The sequence below is a fragment of the Lepisma saccharinum genome, chromosome 14 (genome assembly GCF_977018435.1).
Source record: "Lepisma saccharinum chromosome 14, izLepSacc3.1, whole genome shotgun sequence".
Lineage (NCBI taxonomy): Eukaryota > Metazoa > Arthropoda > Insecta > Zygentoma > Lepismatidae > Lepisma > Lepisma saccharinum.
This window is the reverse complement of record NC_139242.1, coordinates 69,439,266-69,461,703: the sequence shown is the minus strand read 5'-3', so window position 1 is coordinate 69,461,703 and position 22,438 is coordinate 69,439,266. Positions and strand designations below refer to the sequence as shown.

Below are 22,438 nucleotides of genomic sequence, written 5' to 3'. Positions count from 1 at the left end.
ACGAACTGCGATGACGTTACAGTCCCAAGGTTTCCGCATTGTATAAACGAAGCGTAATACAGTAACACAACCTAGCAAAGATACCCGCAACCTCACGTTATGAAATCTCTAAATAAACTGAACTGGTGACATCTCATTTACTCTACGTAGATTTGTCAGTTCCTAAAACGGTCGCTATTGGTGGGAATGGTTTGAGGGGAGGATCTACTGGGCTCCACGTGGACTTGACATATGGTTGTCAGAGGAAAACTGATCTTTCGGAACTTCCTTGAAGTAAAGTGGCGTTTGAATCAGGGCTTCAACTATACACAGACACAGTGTGTAGAAGACCTGAAGACGAACAACTTTTCTAGTAGGGGTGTAAGGGGTGACCTTCCACGCAGAGGCGTCTCGTGAACGCATGCAGTGCAAGATGCGCATGCGTCAATTGTGGGAAAAATGACAGCTTGCTCTGCGACGACATTCATGAGCGTTTCTACATTCTCATGTCTTCATATAGGAGAAGTATTTATTTTACACGAGAGCGCTCAACTAAGCTTATATTACATTTCTTGGATCTGAAGTGACGCATGCGTCAATTGTGGGAAAAGAATTATTACTTTCTTTCACTTCAGATCCAAGAAATGTAATATAAGCTTAGTTGAGCGCTCTCGTGTAAAATAAATACTTCTCCTATATGAAGAAATTAGAATGTAGAAATGCTCATGAATGTCGTCGCAGAGCAAGCTGTCCTTTTTCCCACAATTGACGCATGAGTTCACGAGACGCCTTTGCTTCCACGTAGTACACCCAATTGTCAACTTCACTTCCACGTAGTACACCCTGGATGCTTTTTGCAGACTAACGAGGCTCTGGCGACTGGCTCTATGACCAGCATAATTCTGTGTGTTGTCCTGCTTTGTCCTTATGTGTGCTGAGTACCCCTTTACAGTCTCAGCTTTTAATCTAAGTCAGAATGTTTTAAGATTTTAGTTACACACGACATTACAGTTATGTTATTGGTTATGGTAACGTATAACGTGAGGGTGCAAAATAGCCTAAGTGCTGACGCACCCATAATTCAAATTCAGAATTCAAAACTTTTCTAGTAACGTATTGTTCGTTGAGGCCTCATATTTGACGATTGAATTGAAACACGAAAAACTGACAACCTACATTCTGCTGGGATCGTCGGCGCGTTACCAGTGGCCGAGCGCATTAAGTGTTATACTTTCGATCTTGCCACTGAAGTTCCCGGGTTCGAGTCCCGGCCTGGATATGGATGTTCGTCGTGAGTCTCCCTTCATCAATTTCATTCTCGTCGTCGCGATTAGAGAAAAAGAGGCAGAAAAGCGAAGCAAAATAACAAAAATACAAATAATTTTAAAAGTCAAACTGTCGTAACAGCGCATGCTTTCGTCATCACACTAGACTTATCACCTGACTGCATCCTGAGAACTATGTAGATAAAAAAAACGGTCAGACGTCAGAGAAAACTTTTCCGTCTATGGAAGGTGCAAGGAACCTACGGATCACGGTGACAGACAAAAGAGGGTTGACAGAAAGGATTATCTCAGGTTTCAAACAATGTGATTGATCGCCTTATATTTTACTGAATTCTGATTCCCCTTACTCCAGCGGAATACAGGTTCTGTTCTGTTGAACATATGCGCCAGTTCTGAATTTGGAAAGAGGCGTAATTAACGGTTGGTTGGTTGATTTGTTGTTTTAAGTCCAATTTATGCACGGTAAGGCTAATCGGGACTGGACCTACTGTTTAAAGTGGAATCCGAACCACTGTGTGCCTCCACTAGATATCAAACCCGGGACTCCTTGATTACAAGGCGACGACGCTACCACTACGCCACCGGGGAGACATAGCGCGTAATTAACGGGAAATACAGGGCGGGCACAAAGTCGCTTTCCCCAGTTATTTGATTTCTTCATTTATTGGGGAAAGCAACTTTGTGCCCAACTTGTATAACGTAAAGTAATGGGATCGTTACTTAAAACGTAACGCGTTTTCTTTATAATTAATTACCGTATTTGTCGGCGTTTAAGAAGCACTTTTTCCCTTTAAAAATAAGCCTGGACAATAGGGAGCGTCTTATACGCTGATACTCACTTTTTATGACCTTCATTTCTGGGAATTTTCTCTGCTCCGAGTTAGACGATTTCTTTCTTGCTTTCTTGCGGTTTGTGACGAAGATGTATTCTTTCCTAGTTACATTAGGTAAGTTATTTGTTTAAAATAGACATACGTATTACTTTATATTTGAAATACTGTAACTTAATTATAATTCAGTGATAAAATGTTTTCCCCAAAAATGTGTACGAAAAAGGGGGTGTTTCTTGCCGCGGGCAAATACGGTACATAATTTCGGCAACGCAATAATAACGTAATTACCGAAAAGAATGTTACTCTTTACTTGCGTTGCATTACTACCCAACTTTGTGAGGTTGACCTAATTTTATGATCAAAAGTATTCTCGTCACTTTCTTGTCTCATTCTGAACAGGACACTCATTTATCCTTATACACGGTACCTTGTTGATTATTTTCCTGGCGCTCTGAACAGAAGCAGGAAGCATTCTGTGCATCAGAAGACTGCAACCATTTGTGGGGTGAATTTTAAAATTCAGGAGTTATTTTATTTACTGCTTCGAGAGTTAGATATTTCTCACTTCCAACAGGTAAAAAAAAGGGTAAAGTTCCCCGTGCGCTTTCCAGCATTCCATGACGCATTTTAGGGGGGATGTGGGGCCATTTTAGAGCCGCGTGGTCTAGTCGTTAGGGCGTCTGACTGCAAAGCGGGTGACTCCGGGTACGATTCCCGGGGTGGGTGATCTAAGGTCGGATTTTCCAGGCCTTGTCTCTGCATAAAGCGGCTCTGGGGCTCACCAGTCTCAAGCGAATGGATACCTTGGTGCAACCCTGAGGGGTACAGGCGGCCGGAGCGTGGTGCTGATCACATCACCTCACTTCCAAGCACTCCATTGTGAAGTTGCCTCGGGGGCAGAGCGCGTTAGAACTTGACTCAAGATCTCGCGACTGACGGCCTTTGGTTCGAATCCTGGCGTAGGCATGGGTGTTTGTGAGTGTCGTCTCATCGATTTCATCCTCATCGTCGTGACTAAACAAAAGTGGCAGAAAAGCGACGCTAAATAAGAAAAATACAAATACAAGAAATTCACTTCACTGTCATAAAAAGAGAAGCCACGCTACTTGTGCTCATATTATGTCCTCATGGAATGAGGAGTTTTTCATACACTTTCAGGGAATTAAAATAACGAGCCATACCGATAATACAATGTTTATTTAATTTAGCACCTACGGAATCTCAATGGCAAAAATATAGAAAGAGATTACATGGTTAAAATCATCGTATCACAACAATGTAAGAATTCACAAAATGCTACGTAGTAGACAATAGACCTACAGTGTAGCTTAAAGGGCACTACAACTTCTGCAGTGTAAAACACTTGAGTATCACAGGTAGTTTAGAAAGCAAGTCTGGGATTGTGTTTTTGTTTTTTACATGTTTGTTTACAGTGCATTGAAAATGGAATACAGGAGGCACACTTGTGATATTGTAAAATTATAATAGGTTAGGTTGAACTACTATGTTATTAGATATATTTATAATTTTGAGTCTCATAATTTTTTGTCGGAAACATTTTCACCTGGCCTATCACTCGTAGTACAATGGAAATTTTGAATTCATTACATAATGAACCGCGAAAATAGTCTGGTATAGTTTCCACTTATAGCACAATTTTAAATACAATGAAAGGGAGTTACTAGTTACACATAATACTACAGGAAGATTATAAATAGAAATTCAACCTGTGAGGTTAATACAAATGTAACAATGTGATTGCGCAACAATTCTTGTGTGCATTATTTGCAAACATTTATTTGTTATTAATTTATATCTACTTTGATTCGCCTCATAGGAACGTTTTATTTTAATAGGGAATTTTTCGCTCATCTACAGTTTGTAATATTCCTCTTTGATGCCTTTGCGATGGCGACGTCACCTTGTAATCAAGGGGTCCCTAGTTCGATACCCGGTGGGGGCACATAGTGGTTCGGATCCCACTTTAAACTGTATATCCAATCCCGATTAACCTTTCTGTGCATGAAGTGGATTTAAAACAAAAATTCAAAATTCTTTGAGGAAGGTAAAATATTTTCCTGAAGTTGCGAAAGTTGCGTTTTTAATATTTTTGTAATCCAATAGGACAGAAATAACTTTCATTGATATTATTAATAAACTGTAAATATAAGTTTTCTCAAGCAATGTGCAGCATGGATTAACATTTATACCGTCTTCAATACTGAAATAAACTCAGTGAACCAAAATTTGGGCAAATCTGCCTCCAATATTCCTTTCCATCGCACTTGATTCTCTTTTGTTTGGTCTTTGAGACGAACTTTAACCAACTAACAATCTACTTGCGTAAAACTCATAACTATTCTAGTGAAATTTTGTCTCAATATTTTGTACTCAAGGGTTGTTCTTGTAACAAACAGGAAAAAAATATTTTTCACCCTCCCCCAAGTAGTGTCCAACTAGATATTTGGAATTTGCTCCTACTACAATATCGCTTTTTCTTTCTAGATTAATTCTAACATTTACATATTAAAAATTAACATACACTCGTTACACTCCTGACCAAATCTTCCTTTGCCTTCGAAATTATTTCTTAAACACGCCGTACCCTTTAAGCACACAAATAGCTATCAAAATTCGAAACACGAATGAACAGTACGCTTTCCCTTATATTTCTATTACACTCAGTAACCTTACACTCCTTCTTTCATATTGTACATGCAATATATCCAAGACCAGCTTTTGTACAGAAAACTCAATATGATTTGTACATTCAACAACATGGCCCTATACAAGAATGACAATTTGCATGATGAATATACATTTTTCATTTTTCTATACAACTATAAACAAAATTTCAGCTAATAAAGGTCGCGAAACAAATATCAACCAACTTAAAGCTCGATTATAAAAGCTCAATGTTCAATGTCATGCTTAAAACTACTTCATTTGCATTTAATTTATTTAAAAGCACTCAAATTGCATTTATGATTAGAAATATATTTCCATATGTTATTGGAGTACTTTTAGAATTAGCAACCATGTTTTCATAAACATATTTTAAACCTTGGGAAAATATTCAAGGAAGTTATATTTCCATTTCTAATTTGTGCGTTTTGTTAAGGAAATCAGAAATGAATTTCTAACTAAATGAAGCAACTTTGCAAAAGAGTAAAAATAGGATTAACTTGGTCTAACTACATTTATCATTATGTACACATTACGAATTTCGTCATAAGTTTTACAATGGAAAATATTTTGAGTTTAACTGTGAATGCACCAATAATAATTGTTTAAAATGATGATTGTGAGAAATTATTGAGTCCAGATTAAATTTACGGCATGAATACAATTTAAACTCGAAAATACAGTGTGAATAATTTCGAAGTAATAGTTGCATATATGTTTCCTTGCAGAATTAAATACAAAAATTGAAGAGCAGTTCATTCCTCGTGTTTCTTCTTATCTTACAGCAGTTGTTTCCATTACACTCTTTCAAAACCGCTCAAAATTTTTTTGTAAATGCACTCATAAACTCTCGCACCATCATGCATGCAACCCTTCAAAGGTGTTAAAATTTCCTCTGACTACAATGAAAAGTTTTTGTTGTAGAAAAAATATAAAAATTAATATGGTTGTGTTACTTCGTTCGCCAATGGAGGTGTCTTACCTGGAATATGACAAAGTTCATAAGAGAGAAACTTATTTCAGTTTCCAGTACTTATTAAAACTGAGCAGAGGTTTGCGAGTATTTTTATTTTGTTTGAAAACATTGGTTTATGAGATGTTTCGTTATATCAAGTATCTTAACTTGTGTGGCTCTATTCATTATATTCCTATTCATAGGACCTATTTTGCAGCTGATTCAGCAAAGGTCTCTGTTCCTTCCGCATATATCCATCTCAATACTCTGCAGCAAGCTCTCTTTTATGATCTTTGGATTCATTATAAAGATAGCTGGTAAAATTCCTTTCCACATAATTTTACATGGTCACAGTACGTTATATATTATATAAAAACAAAAGTCAATGAATCAACAAGAACTGTAAGGGGAAAAGTGTGAAAACATCAGAAGAAATATTAGGATCTTCGAAAGGTTTCCTTCCAATAACTGTTAACATGCCATTTCTTCATTTCAACTGGTACAATCATAATGTTTGAAACACCAACAACTCTTTTTACCTTCTCAATAGTCATTTTACCAATAAAAATATCTGCTCGATCACCTCTCTTGTCACATTCTAACAAAAACACATGCAACAAGCAACCTCATTCACTTATTTTGTTTCTTTCTTACATATGGTCAACCAATCACGCTCTAAACATTGTATAACCTCATACACTTTCCTCATTTTCACAGAACAGCACAACATGAACAGCATTTTGCAATACTCTTGTAATACATAGAACCAGAGATACGCACTGCACTTGCAACCATACACTCTAACGAGACATTGTTGCCTCCCAAGCAATTATATGAAACACTTGCATTCTTGTATTCAAATCTTAGCCATGCATGGGCATGTTTCACAGGGTGCATGCCAAGAGGAAGATATTACATTTCTAATGCAAATATTATATAAATATTTCATGTACAAAAAAGTTGCATAAGAAGCAAATATTTGGCACGCAAGCGTTTTTATTTATATAATACATATAAATATCGAAGACCTCGTGAATATATATGAAAGACATAACTTATATAAATTATATGTAAATATATCTATATGTATATATGTATAATTTTATAAAATAAGTCAAACAGCAATACGGAAGATGAACTACAACTAGATTTGACCAATCATAAAACATAGTCAATCATTTTGTTCAAAATAAAAAAGAACTCAATTTAATAGAAGAGTTTGGACAGCTAGTAGAATATGGAACGCAAAAAAATTCATGGCACTGGTATATTCCATTAGAGGAAATAACTGCCTTTTTTAAAGCTATCAAGAAATAAGGGAAACTCAACCATAGTACATTGTTATAAATGACAACTCATTACTAAAATAGTTTATTCATTTACGTTACTGAAAATGCTTTTTAAGAACAAATACAAGTTCGTGTGTGAGAAATATAATTTTTGTGTACTGCCTCCTCTCACTGAAAAAGAAAAAGGTAAAATCTTTCCTAGGACAGGTAGCTCAAGCCTCCCTGAAGGACAAGTATTAACGCGTTGACATGGTGAGTTAACTTATGGTTCACAGTGGGAATCAGTCAGAGCGAGAAGCAAGTGGCTGCAGGGAATTATAAATTTCTCAGGACTGAAGGTGTTTCTTTCTAAATGGACCAACTTGATTTTCTAGGATGCTCTCTTCTTACATAATACCTATTTGTGTAATACGACGCCAATGCTTTAGTTTTCAGGCTCTACATAAACCGCATGAATTTTATAACAATTCATTGTGACACACTAACCCTATTTCTTTGAGCTCAGAAAATCGAAACTCATAATTCATGTGATGGCACAATTCTATCCTCTCGTCAACAAGAAGGAGCAACCAGCCATAAAATGTCACCCGTTAGATATTCTTTACTGCGCTATTAAGCATGTCAAGCGGTTATCGTCCTCATTTTACGTACAACAGTTCTACATAAGAAACTAGAATACAGTTTCAGAGAATGTAAAGAAATGTTTGCTTAGACGTTGAATGCGATGATCCTTTCCTAGAACTTATTTTACTCTGCTATTATAAATTCATAACCTTTTTACCTCTGAATAATTGATGAATAACAATCGTTATTTTGTAATCCTATTTGAGATATCAATTTAGTTGCTTTTTCGTAAAGACATTTACGCATTTCAAGCATATTCGCTTTATTTCGAGCTATTGAAGACCCTCTGAATATATCCTTCAAGTTCTTGTTTGCCTACAAGCTAAACAAGCTGAAATTCAAAATTTGTTCATTGTCGTTGAATGCAAGAAATATACGCTATTTTAACTTTTTTTGCTGTTTCAAATATATTAACAGTGATACAGTGCCATAAACTATCAATCTCAATAATCCCTAAATCTAGTGAGCTTTATTTTGAGTTAGCACCACTACAGCCACAGTGGCGATTTCAACAAGTAAATTGAGGATAAAAATATGGTAGATTCGGCTCCGCGTTCTCCCTTTTGATGTGAGAGGTCCCGGGTTTCATTCCGGCCAACGCTCTAAAAATGTCCACGATCATCCACCATCCTGAAGACAATAGGGAAGGTTCCAGAGAGAACAACAGCAACTTCGTCTAGAAAGATGGTACACGACACGCCAATCACCGAATTAAAAGTTGTTTTCAACACTTGTCTCCCAAAAAAGCTGTTTCGGTATAAGTTTACATAAGATTGATGTACTTTATTTGCTCGGTTCATGTCACAGACATCGCAAACATGAACTTTTCAAAGAGCGCTACTTTCTCATCAGCCAATTTTTCAAGTATGACCTATTGACAAAACCTCCTTCAACCTCTGTTGACCGTGTTTCAAAAGAGGAAACTTCAAAGGCAAGTATCAGATGAAACCTGTGAAAGGTGGTATTTGGGTGCTCTCTTTACATAGGAATTTAGTTCAAGGCGGTTTTAACATTCACTCTACTTGCTACTAATATAGAACAGGTCATAATAGAATAAAAACTTATCGTGCTGACCTGCACAATAATTTATGTAGCTACCTACATGTTAATAGATTCTAATTTGAAACAGAAAATGATATGAACAATAAAACCCGTTAACAATACGCAACCGAACTATATGGAATACATTTATGAGAAATTCACACCAACTAAATTGTTCCTAGATGATCACAGCCATATATCGCAAGCATAAAAAAACAGCAATGTTTATGATTGGTCAAAGACAGTGTTGCACTTTAGCGGTTAAAACAGAACTTGTCAACATTTTGCTTTAACCAAATCGCAACGACAAAGAAAATATAATAATAATAAAAAAAAATATTTTGTTTTACAGCACTAACAAGCAGTCATCTTCCGGCAGCAAATAACATTGCAAATCTTTGGCATTTAATGAGGATTCCTCGCTAATAAACTAACATATATGTTATAATAGTACATCTAAAAACAGTATATGAACACATAATACTTTGGAAGCATACATTTTTAGTTTCACGGTACAGTAACGTCACGGGCTGTTTAAATACAGACTTACACGGGTGATGTGATTTAATAAAATGCGTTCCTCTTTTTGCACTTTGGTAACAGCGGGAAATATTGAATGAAAATTTCTTCATACACGCTATTCAACAACAGCATATTAAATTACAAACATACATAACACTAAAATGCATAATTACGGTTTCTAAGAAATATCCCGTCGAGAAAAATCTATCTATTAGCACATTCTATGTAACTAATGCACCTCAACAATTACTTTTGTCTTTTAGATCACTTACAATATATATATGCTATATAAAACTTTTGCAGATGACTTCAGCGGTATTTGACATGACTCGACATCCTACTGAGTTTTGATGTGGCCTTACGTGACTTATTTTCAAAGGTAGGACTGTTGTATATACCAGTCCATTCTTTGGTTTCATACATAAGGCTTATTATATCATATTATGTATGAAATTATGAACCTTAATAACACACATTTCCGTCGCTTATATATATACTCAATAAAATCACGTTAACTTTTTTCTCATTTTATAGTTTTAAAGTGGTCAGCTAAATAAATGAGTCGTTGACTAGCAAGATGCATACTTAAATGCAATACGGTATAAATTTATTTAATTGTTCGTTAGATAAAACCCTTGGAAGTCTTTGATTTTGTGCTCATTTAAAGAAACTACCGCGAATTCATCACCACGTAGCTTGTGTGACGATGTGAGCTACACAACTTGTAATTTCGAACAAACTTAAATTTGTGAAGAATGCTGTTTTGTCTAGTAAACACAGGAACCGAATAATTATCAGGTCCTGCTTTTCGAGCCATACTGAAATTACATTTAAAAAATGACCATGAGTTCCTGGCGCGTGGACGCATAGGAACAAGGATCTCGTACTTCATATTCCTTTGATTGCACTTAAATTTAAACATAACAATCTAAATTATAATAATGTTGGAATTATTAAACCTGTTTGTAGCGAATTCCAAGAAAACGAACATGAATCTAAATCGGACACGAACCCCTTAGAGTCAGGCAGCCCAATTTACATAACAAATGTGCGGGTTGCATACATTCCTTTCCCCTACCGATGCTGTAAGTATGCAATTAATTCCATCGCCACAATTAATTGTGTATTTTGGGTAAGAAATGGGACGTTAGTCCGAATTCTGAGATTGCCGATCTGTATTGATTTATGTCTCAACTGATGGAAGTTTTTCTCGTAACCCCTGTTTTATATCTCTACATATAAAAGACAAATACGTTTCAACGTTAATACTTTTATCTAAGGTGAACTCATTGTTTTGATCAACAACAATTGAGTTCGCCAATTGATAATTTGCAGTTCATTGAAAGTATCGGTAGATTTCTTTCACTTTCGCTGACAAATTAATGCGCACTAAAGCTCTTAAACGGTTACATTATTTGTTTTTCTTTTCGTGCAAATTGTAGAATACAGAACAACAGTCTCACGTATTATTTAATTATCAAATGACATTGAGTCACCACATATGCTTTCAAGTGGCAATGATCGTTATTATGTAATGTGTTTAACGGAATTGTAACCTTCTCATGAAGTTAAATGATTCGAACACGTAAAGATGCATCTCTTTAATAACTTAATTCGATATTAAACTCCCAAGAGTTTCAGCTAAGAACCATACACAGTGTGCGAGATATACTCCGTTCTGCTGGTGATAAAATACAAAACAAATATGCAAAATGATTGAAGTTGACTTGGCAACATTTTTAGACCTCATCGATACTCAACACAAATTATCACAATTGCTTCTTTTAGCATACGTACAATTGTAACTACACAATATCAGATCTAATTCTAGCCAGTTCATTTCCTTTGGAATTTTTTCGGTCTGTTATCAAACACTGGGTAACTTTACTGTAACGTTGTTAGCTGCTTTTGTACTAGAAAGTTACAGTTTTGGTACGTTCATTAACATGATAAAAACGATTCATTTGAACATTTGAATATTCTATGTTTCTAAATATTTAGTAGTATCCTGAGTAATGATGATAGGTGGATGGTGACGTCGACGCGATATGGGACGTTCGAGGAGGGTGGTAAGGTGAAGGGGATACGGGGTAGTTCTGGTAACCTGGTGGCGACATAACGCGGCTGGGGTCGAGGTTTTGGTTACTTACAGGAGATATAATGCGGCTCATGTCCGAAACGTGATTAGGGGTATTTGGAGGCATGATGCGAGACATTGGGTCCATGTTTGGGGCCGGAGAGATGGGCGACATCACGCGCGAAGACGTCAGCCCCATTTGCGAAGGGTGCGGCGACATGACGCGCGACTGGGGATTCGGAGTCATCACCCTCGACGGCAGCTGGTGGTGGTGGGAGGTCACTACGCGCGACGTCAGCAGCGGTTGCGGAGCGGGGCTCATGAGTTGGGAATGCGGAGACACGACTCGGCTTGGAATGGAATGGATCTGTCCGTGAGGTGGGCTCATCGGCGACATCGCGCGGCCGAGTTCTAGGTTCGAGTCGTGCATCGTCCTCGGCAAGCTGAGATCCATGCTGTGCCTGGCGGGGGTGAGGTCGAGGCTTTGCGAGGCTGCCACGTGGCGCTGCAGTTCGGCCACGCGGAGGACTTCCGTGTGGCTGTAGCCCGGAGGCGTCCGCGAAATGTCCGCCGGAGGAGAATAGACCAGGTTCCTGCCGCCCATGCTGAGATCCACGCTCTGGCTCGGAGGCCTCTCCATGTCGTACAACATCCCACGGTGCAGCTCCTGGTAGCGAGCCTGCGGATGGGAAGCGAGCTCGGGCCTGGAGAATCCGTAGCCGCTGCTCCGCGACATGTCCAGCCCCTGCTCCTGAGGACTCATCAGCGATAGCCGAATGGATTCGGCGGAGTTCATGTGCGACACGAGGGATTCCGTCGTCAGGGGAGGAACGAAACCCGACCGTCCTGTGTCCGGGCTTCGAAGCGGTCCTTGGAGAACCCTGAACTCCGATCGGAGGTCCTCCTGAAGCTCGGGCAGTTGACTCAGATGATCCATGGCCTGTCCGGCTTGTCGAGGAGACAGATCGTCTACGCCCGGGTGCCCGGCGACGAGCTCCATCCCTTGCCGAGACATTCCCATGTCCATGTCGGAGTGTGTCAGCGGGCTGTGCATCATTTCGGCAGCCTCGGCACTTTGCAGGTTCCCGCTGCTCAGATGTCTCTGTTCGTACTGCTTGTAGGTCATGTCCAAGCCTTCGTCTATGCCTTCGGACGTGGTAATCTGCAGCTGGTGGTGCATGTCCTCTTGATCCGAAGGAATATTACCTTTGTCTCCAGACTCCTTCAGTCCGATGCTAAGATTTTGTGCCACGTCGCCACCAACTGATCCCAAATCGTGGTGCCGAACGCTGTCGGGAGCTATAGGACTGACGTCACCGTCGTCGCTTGACAAGTTGTCGCCCATGTCTTGATGCAAAACACCCGAACTCTCTCCATGACCAGACGGGAGTCCGTAACTGTCTGCGTGGTTTTGGTTAACAGGTGTTTCTGAAGGATCGTGTTCGCTCCCAGGAAGTTCGTGTGCTCCGGGAATATCCTCGTGGTGACCGTTTGTCAGAGGTAACCGAGAAAGATACTTAGATTCTGCATAGAGAGATTCCGTTTTCATTTCTGTTATCACCGATGTTGCAGACATCTTTCCAGTCATGTCACGTTCAGCTGCATCCAAAGCAGCTTCGACAAGAAGACTAGCGTTAGATTCGGCAGCGGGTCTCCTGAAAACTTTCGTAGCTTGGTCGAATCTTGCATCCAAATCCGGCGTGTCATCTTCCTTGTCGTCAAAATCGTACACATCTTTGGATTTGAGGTCAACGAGACTTTCTGGAGATAGCTTGTCCTCGGATGACTTCGGAGCAGCCGACGTGACATCTCCCATCCACTTCTTGCTGCCTTTACTCACAACCTTTGTGGCGTAGCTGGTGATGTAATTGTCCAACATGTTGGTCGGGGGTGGTTGACTAATCAGAGGTTGCGTAACGAGTGGGGCGGGAGATGGCACCAACTCCTGCTCCTGACGATCAAGATGTTTCTCCTGCTCAACAAAAGGAGGCAAAGAATCTGTTTTGCTTCTACCTTCAGTGCTTGTTCCAGAGATGTCCGCTTTCAAGCTAGAGGCGCTGCTGCTGTCATCCAACGACAAGGAGCTCGTGTTCTCAGTGGAGTCTCGCCGGTTGCCACCTTTTGTAAACCGTGGAACCTTACCTCGCCCTGGATCCTCCACAATCCCACCTGAATAGGCGTCGAAGGTGTAAGCAACGCATCGTTCAATAGATGGCATGCTGTCTTCGGCGAACCCATGCACCTTCTTGTAATGGAACTGAAGACACTGTTTGGTTGTGAAAGCTGCTGTACATCCGTTCTCGATACATCTGCAAAATACATAAATCATCGAATTAGACTCTCTTCTAGAATATCTCGAAAATCAATCTACAAGAACGGCTGATCACAACAAAAAATATAGAAACAGCCAATTTATTAATGTTACAATGAACAAACCGATCAGGTATGGTGGAGTAGAGCAAGGTTCCATAGCTTATTTGGAGGAAGAAATAGGAAGAGTCTTTAGTCAAAAAAATCATCAAAAATACTGTTTACAAGCAGTGATGTGGACCTCCATAGCCAGTTAGTCTGCCTTCTCCACAAAAGACAAAAAATAGGAATATTCATTTTTAATTTGATCAACTTCCCAGAAACATTCTACACTCTCTCTCCACTAATATTTTCCTCGTGACGTTATTGTGTATGTAAGACAAGTAATTTCACAAAATTATTTTGAACAATCAAGAATATTTCCTAAAGTAACTGGAGGATCAACAGGACACTTCACTTTAATGAAAATTCACTCCATGGCTAATTAGATTGTTGCATATACGCATGATGTTATACATTGAAAGAGCTTTCCCAATAGTGTCGAATTGTAATCAAGGAGTTCTAGGTTTTCTAGGTTCGTTTCCCCTGGTGGAGGCGCATTGAAGGTTTTGGATTCCACTTTATACTGTAAGTAAAGTCGCGATTAGCCTATCTCTGCATGAAGTTAACTTGAAAGAGACTTTTCCAAAACGTTTACTATCTATGAAATGTTGTGTGACAACTTCAATGCAGGGGAGGGGAAGGTGTTGCTCAGGTGTAGAGGTTCCTCAAGATTGTCTCTGTGTTGTTGTAATTTTGTACAACTACAGAAATTCACACCTGAGCAAACCTCCCCCATTTCTCTACATTGTAGTGGTCATACAGATGATCCCTATGCCTCTGATCTTATGCAGTAACCACATGATAGTGGACAGGGCAAAGAACGCCTCTTCGTTGGCTAACCTCCTAGCCCCTCCCCCTCCCCATTCCATCCAAATTCCACACCAACAGAGAATAAAATTATGTACAATAATAAAGTTTTACCCAGATGAAAAAGTATTAATCTTCCCAACTGTTTATCATCTTTGTTGGGAGATGATGTCAGTGTTTTAACAGCGTTCTTGGCTCTCTGAGTAGAGCGGACCTCTTACACGGTTTGTCAGGAAAGTCTCAGTCTATCCTTACCTTTTTAGCGTATTGTGTACGTCCTGTGCAGTCCTTTTACAACCTTGCACTTTTAACCTTTCTCAAGAAGGTCCTCACACCCTCTTTTCAAATCAAAATAAAGCAAAGACTTCTTTTTAAACTTTAAGGTAAGGGTTTTAGATAGGACCTTTCCTCATACCCTTTGAAGGGTATTGGCCTCAAAGATTGCATGGTGGCAATATCGTGGTCTTGTAATCAAGGGGTCCCAGGTTTGATACCTGATGGAGGCACATAGTGGTTCGGATCTCGATTAGCCTATCTGTGCATATGGACAATCAAAATATTCAAACTCAAGCTTTGAAGGGTGAAAATTAGCTATACATCCCGACATGCCCAAAATTTTGATTCAATCATTCACTGGTGCAATTACTGATTGTTTTGTGAAACACACATTAAATATGGAAATGAATTTGTTATAACTTTTATGAAAGTATAGTGTTTCTTATCACATCTCTGTGTTTTTCTCCAACAAAGAGTTTTCCATATCTAGGTAAAGTTCTAATCTTGCACGTGATTAGTATCTAATCTATTCTTGAGTAACCGGGACTCAAACCCAGAACATTCATACATTTCTGAGTGAAGAACATAATTCGCACAACCATCGAGGCTGTCTGGCTGTACATGGTATCTGATAATGCCTTCACAACGTTAATACATTCTGTGTGATATTGTTACCGTTAACTGTCCTTTTCAGCACAACTAAATATTCCACATATTCCCTCGCTTTTGATTGATTCTTTGTAGTTATTCAGTAAAGCTGAAGAAGGTCTTACTGAGATGCTTTTGTCTGTCTGTAGCACTTTCTCAGCATACCTCAAACACACCTCTAACCCCAATTTCTCTCACCATACTGATGTTATCGACGAAACAAACACATGCAGTCCCAGAAATTCTGTCATTGGCTTACAGCACTTGCTATATAATTGTCATGTTCACCCACTTCATTTCACACAAACTTAAGATTCAAGAATAGTAAGAAAGTCAATAAAGTTGAAGATGCCACCAATATAGAAAAAAAATTCCATTTGAGCACATAGGTTGTTAAGAAAGTGACATCTTCACAGCTGAGCATCTTGAGTGTCAACTCACGATCTTGCCACCAAAAGTTCTGTGTTTGAGTACAGAAAGGTACAAAGTACGGACTTGAAGTATGGTCTTAGCGGAAGTGACGTCACCTAGTACAGTTCGAAAGTGCCAAGAACAGAAGTATGCAAGTGCACAGCTTGCAGTACAGACGGGAGCTGACTAGGTCACGTGATTTGCACACTCGTTGTTCACTTGTTTAAAAACACGGAGGTAGAAAGCCAGCAACACAGGTTAAATATACGTTATGGGCCAGCTAGTTGTTTTAAAGTTCTTATAATGTGTAGAAATGTATGTGTACGAACATTTGAAAATGCTATGTGAGTTCTATGGTGAAAAACAAGTGTTTAAAACGTGGGGAAAACAACGAGTACTAAGTTTTATCTACTGATCGTATTTGGTGCTGCAGTCAAAGTGCAATTCGAAAGACATTCACTTCCAGTCCACAACTTGAAGACCTTACTCCAAGACCATACTCGGAGGATGCTCACTTCAAGTACGGTCTTGCACCTTTCAGACACGGCCTTAGCCTGGGACTTTGTTCCCTTGCGAGAATCAGTTCATCAATTTCATCTAGTCTCCAATTAACATGATCTCGATTAGCCAAAAGTGACAGAAAAGCAACACAAAACAAGTAGAAGAGAAATAAAGAAAGAGAATGAAAATAGAACTTTGAGTCCATGTATCTTCGTACAACTGCAACACAATCACGAAGTGCATCACTGAAAGAGATATACTAATTGACACCACTAAGAAATAGTCCACTCCTACAAATGGAGTTGTAAATATCCAATCATGTTGTCCTTCTCATATTCAACTAAGACAAGAATCACATTCTATTCTACATTAAACAAGAAGCTCTAGCCCAGATATTCAGCTGCATTTAAAGAAAGGAGCTTCCCACCTTGCTCTATGTAATAAGGCACTGCAGACTGCCATGTGCAGGCAAAGTCCTTGCATTTTACTTTTAAAAGCATAACTTTATCATTTAAAGTATACAACTCCCATAGAAAAAGAAAGAAAACTTTATCCTACCCTGGAATGCAAATCTAATGACAAGAAGTCAAAAGAAAGCTGAATTGTACAAGTCAGAGAAATGCTACACCATGAAACACCTTCAATGGTGCAACAACAAAGCTTTATACATGTCTCATATTGATAAGGCTTTCAACAAACATAACCTGAAATGTCTATTAGACTATTCAAATTTTGAACCACATATTTGTTCACATAAGTCTCTTTTACAGGAACTGCTATTGGAAACTCCTTTCTTATTTCCTACATTGCCACCAATTCAGACTCTCTCAGTAAATTTTGTCAATCATTACTTACTTTGCTATTGATTTGCATGAAAGAAATCCACCTGCTTTTTTTCTTGAGAGATATTGAAACAAGCAAAAAACGTCCAACACAATAGCATGCACAGAATATTCAGAATGGGAAGTAATATGATCCATGGGAAGCAAGTATATAACTTAATTTTTAAGCTTCACAGTGTTTTCCATCTTTCCATGTGTATAACAGGTCTCTCACGTAACCGAATGGTTAGCAGTCTCACCTTTGTTGTGAGCAGTCCCACGTTCGATTCCCGATGGCAGCCTCCAAAATTTCGTTGTTCACCCAGCATCGTGAGGACAACGGGGGAGCTACTTGAAAAGAAGAAGTAGCAGGCTCAGGTCTCACGAGCCAGGAAACAGCAGCGAATGGACTTGATATGTTGACCATGAATCATCCAATAGAAAAGCTGCTTTGCAGGCCCTGGCCCTCAGAAAGCTGTTGCACCACGGAGTTTAGTTCTATGTATACAACATATATTGCTTTCTGGATTCTTCTAAGCAATTTAGAGATGGATATTCGAAAATGGTCATTCTTTCCTGGGCATCCTATTCTATTGTCAACAGATAGGCAATATTTATCAAACGTTTTTAGAGTCAGGCCTATGGAATCTTGTAGATAACACAAACTCACTTGAACCCTGTTTGTACAGAGATTTCAAGGCAAGAGGTGTGTCTCAGGTAGATTTTCACACATGAAGAATTGGTTTAAAATCTCTCCCCAGCACATTGTTTGTTGTGAGTTGTAGTAATTAACACAGTGAAACATTTGTTGAAACATTATTGATGCTAAAATTGGTATACACTGGCAGAAGTGTCATACGGATTGCTCTTGGGGAGTTTCTTAAATTCCTCAGCTCCATCTTAAAAATTATAGCTGCACTAAATATCTATATTATCAAATATAACCTAATGTTTTATTTTTATATATATATATATGGGTAGCAGAGAAGGCAATTGCCCATCTCTCCCTGGAACTGCAAAAAGTAATAAGTCAAGCACCCTTTGATGCTCTTAATTTAATCAATCACCCAGAGATATCTTGTATTTGTATTTTTGTTATTTAGTATCACCTTTTTGTCACATTTGGCTGATTGAGACAATGAGAATGAGTTATGATTATATGAAATTCATGAAAGGACATTCAAATTAACACCCATTCCCAGAACAGGGCTTGAACCTGGAACTTCAGTGGTAAGATTGAAAGATGAGCCAGCCTCAGAAATATAAAATAACTAAAATCTCTAATTAACATAAGATTTAAAAGTAATCGTCCCTGTACACATTTAAAGTAGATTGTATTCTATAATGTCTAAAGAGGCGATCACCCACATTGACATTTAAATTAAGCAATCACCCTCGGAAACAACTTCTAAAACTAATGATAAACCTTCAATGAACCTAATGAGTGGCAGTTCATAAAATATCTGCTCCCTGGGAGAAAAGGTTGTTAATCTGTCACTGTACATTTACCACTCATGAGTCCTTCAGCTGCAATGCAATGTTTCCTAATCTAAAGATACCATTGCATACTGTAATGGCCTCTCAAGACGAGACTCAATATAAATAATGTTAAAACAAACTAGACATGTTTAAACTCCCACCTATCAATGGACTGAATAAGGTGCGAAGTAAGGCATTGAAAAAAGATGGAGAGCCATGCATGCTCCTATACATTGCAAATTCATATTCTATCTATTTGCAGGAAGAGGTGGCAATTATACTATAAGCAGCTTTGAAGCACATATGATGGAATCCACTGCAGATATATATAATGATCAGCTAGTTTTTACTTACTAATAACAGCATATTGAATTAATTTGTATCAATTACAAGTAAAAAGTAGAATTTGATAATGGCGGTCAGAAGCACAGAGTGTTCAATATGAAAATATATATTCAGTGGCGGCGACTAGTGGGAGCGAGGGGTCAGTTGCCCCCCCCCCCCCCCGACTATTTGCATGTCTTGCCACTTTTGATCAAGCACTATGCTAAACCTTATGTATCAAGGGAAAGTAAACTGTTCTTGCCTCTCCCCCCTCAGTTTTGGCACCTTGCTCCCTCAGTTTTGGAATCCAATCACTGCCACTGTATATATTTATTTATTGTTTCTGCCAGATGCAAGGAGGAAGTAACAATTTCTCAATTTAAAATACAGCAAATCGAGATTTCAGTAAAAATTTAGCCATTGGTGCATAAAAGACTACAATCATGTTTTTAATATCTGTATGTAAAGAAAAATGCAATATAGTTGGATTGTGTCAGTGTTGAGGTGAAGCAGCACTGTAGATGTTATGCTGGATTCATGCTATTTATATAAAGCAGTCAAATGTTCTTTTGCATACAATACATGCGGAAAACTGCATAACTGCAGCATAATGATACTCTGGTGAATGAAACCCCAACCTAAATAATCAAATGTGGTGTTTCTTGTTTTCTTGTTGTTCCATAATTGTGTGATTCTGAAGCTCAGTTGCAGTCAAGACTTTATAATAGATATGGTGAACTTCTTGTTGTTGTTTGAGTCAGTGGCGTCGCGTGCGGTTCACATACGGGTGTTCACAATATTTTTTTATACTGATTGGAGATTTAGTACTCTCCCTTGTAACTTCAACTTCAATATTGAACAAGTAAGAATAACAGTTCAACTTATTTTCAATTTCCCCCCAAAATCATGCTATATCTGAAGTAATACAATACTTTTTTATTCAATTAACACGCTTTTAATTACGTTATTTACAATTAGTGATGGCTTGTGCAAACTAATTAGTATAACATGCAATCTCAGGTATGTACAACGCAAGATTATCATACTTCGCAATATACTTCGTATTACACGGACCATGTGTTAACCAACCACATTCATTCAGCATTGAAAGCACGTGCATCATTAGCGGGACAGAGAGGAGGACGCGTACAGTCCAGAAAAAAATATTTTGTATATATAAGATATTTGGGTACTGTACAGGATGTCCCTTCGCCCCGCCCACAATAACTAGGTTGTGAAGCTTGTGATTGAAGTATCAGTCAATGTGTCATTGCTTGTATTCCTTCTTTCCTAGTGTTTCGTATTTTCGCTCCTAGCCATGGTTCAGAGAGAGATTGATTTTCGACCATTTAAAGCAAGGGTTCCCAAACTTGTTTGGTTCACGGCTCCCTTAGTTCTTTCAAGACTTTACCGCGGCGCCCAGAATGTAGCCTTCTCCAACACTTGCAACGCTCAGTTACTTGTAAGATTGCTTGTCTTAAGTTAAAAATTAAACACGTATTTCAAATTCATAAACATTTTATATGTAAAAAAACGTACTAAATAAGCAGATGTTTGAAACATTCATAGCATTGACTAACGATTCAGTGAAAATAGGAACATTTCGTAGTGCCCCTGTAAGCTAATAACCGTGCCCCAGGGCGCCGCGGTACACAATTTGGGAACCACCGATTTAAAGCGTATAGTAACATCTGTTCGTCGTCGTCATTACTATATTTACCCGTCGTCGCCTTGCAATCGAGGGGTCCCGGGTTCGAAACCCGCTGGAGACACACAGCGGTTCAGATCCCACTTAAAACTGTAGGTCCAGTCCCGATTAGCCTTACTGTGCATAAAGTGGACTTAGAGCAACATATCAATCAATCAAACATATTTACCATCTTTGATCTTATACATTGCACGAAACGAATCGTTCCAATCCAGATGCAGTCTCTTTTTAAGCGAGTCGCATGTGCAAATGGTAACAAACGCCCAGGATGTGCCCTGTGTTTCTCCATGTATTGCCGCCTCCAAACAATAAACAAGGAAAACAAAATTGCGCGTTGACAACGTTGCACCCCCATAACTAATTGTACTTCGTGTACCAGTCATTTTTGAATGTTCTTTTAATAACGCATTTGGGAGTACTTACCTCTTGTACAATGTAGAGGTCCAGCTGGTGAGGGCCCATCCTTTTTACTTGAGTTCGTTCTGCTTCGCTCAATCGCGAAAATGACTTTTCTTTCAAACTCCTAACAGTATTCACAAAACACAACACTACACCACACACACACGCACGTCTGAAAGCCAGTGCACATAATTTTACCCAACCGCTTGTCAATAAATATCTTGCTCTCTACATCGACACTAACCACCTTTTACCCGTTGCCGCCAAAGAGCATAGGCTTTTTTGTTGCCCCGAAAAACTACGGTAATTGATCTTTCCAAAACAAACGTGCCCCCTTACAGTTCTTCCACAGCAGCAGTGTTGCCAACAATTGAAACGTAGAAGTTGCTAAATCTTCAACATGCGCTAACTAAAAATCGCTGAATCAAATTTGCTGGTGAAAAATGCAAAATTTATTTTTAAAAAATGCTGTGGGGAACAACTTACACCAGGTTTATTCAAAGTATGTGCGTTTATATGCACATTAAAAATGCATTTAATTTCAATTGTGATAATTTAAATGCATATATTATTTCAACTTTCTAACTTCAAAAAAGAAAATATATAGTATATATGTAGCAAAAATACAGCTCTAGTTTTCTGAAAGTTATATTTTGTTCTTTACAATAAGCATATTCTAATAACGTAGAGAATAGTAAAAATGATTTACTAATATCAATTGATAACTTTTTTCGGTAACAATTATTTAGGCCATACGACCCCATACTATTCTGAGTATAGTTACCAGAAAAATGCGCGTTGAATTGATGTAAATGCAGTCGGCACTTTCCTTTGCAATTTAAGTTGGTGAGAGTTATTTCCTTGGCATGAAAAACTTCGATTACTAAAGAAAGTTGCACAGTCAGTCTGAATTGCCCTTAGACGCACATGTGCAAATCATATAAACTTTGAAAGATATTATGTAACTCCTGCAGACTAGTTTCTAAAGAAAAGTGGCTCGTCACTTTTCCGTGAATTTTAGCGCCCACTGGAATTTAAAATCTGGCAGGTTTAGTGACTTCTCACTAAAGCTTGCAACTATGTAGCGCCGATCTTTTCGAGTCCTCCTAGACATGCCTTGTATATGCTGCACCCTGGTGCCGAATGTAAGAAGTATTGCCGCTTGGATCAGGGTTCGCACCACAATGTTCGCACAGCGCAGTGAACATTTTCGGGCTATAGTGGCCAACCAAGCCCCTTAGCTGCCAGTTCACAACACACAACACAGCAATTGTGTTCATCGCAACCGTGGAACACAGTGGGAGTCAGTGTTACCAACTATCTAAAAAAGTTATCAGACGTGAAAGACGTCATGTCAGTAA

General features: G+C 38.8%; 1 protein-coding gene across 2 annotated transcripts in view; it reads right to left on the bottom strand.

Moving 5' to 3' along the window:
- Positions 1-7,268: 7,268 nt before the first annotated feature.
- LOC145998997 (uncharacterized) overlaps positions 7,269-22,438 on the bottom strand; it is a 53,017-nt gene continuing 37,847 nt past the window's right edge. For both annotated transcript variants that reach the window (XM_083135850.1, XM_083135851.1), the window contains exon 9: positions 7,269-13,600. In XM_083135850.1, coding sequence (XP_082991976.1) covers positions 11,212-13,600 — 2,389 coding nt within the window. In that variant the 3' untranslated portion in view covers positions 7,269-11,211. The remainder of the gene's footprint in view (positions 13,601-22,438) is intronic.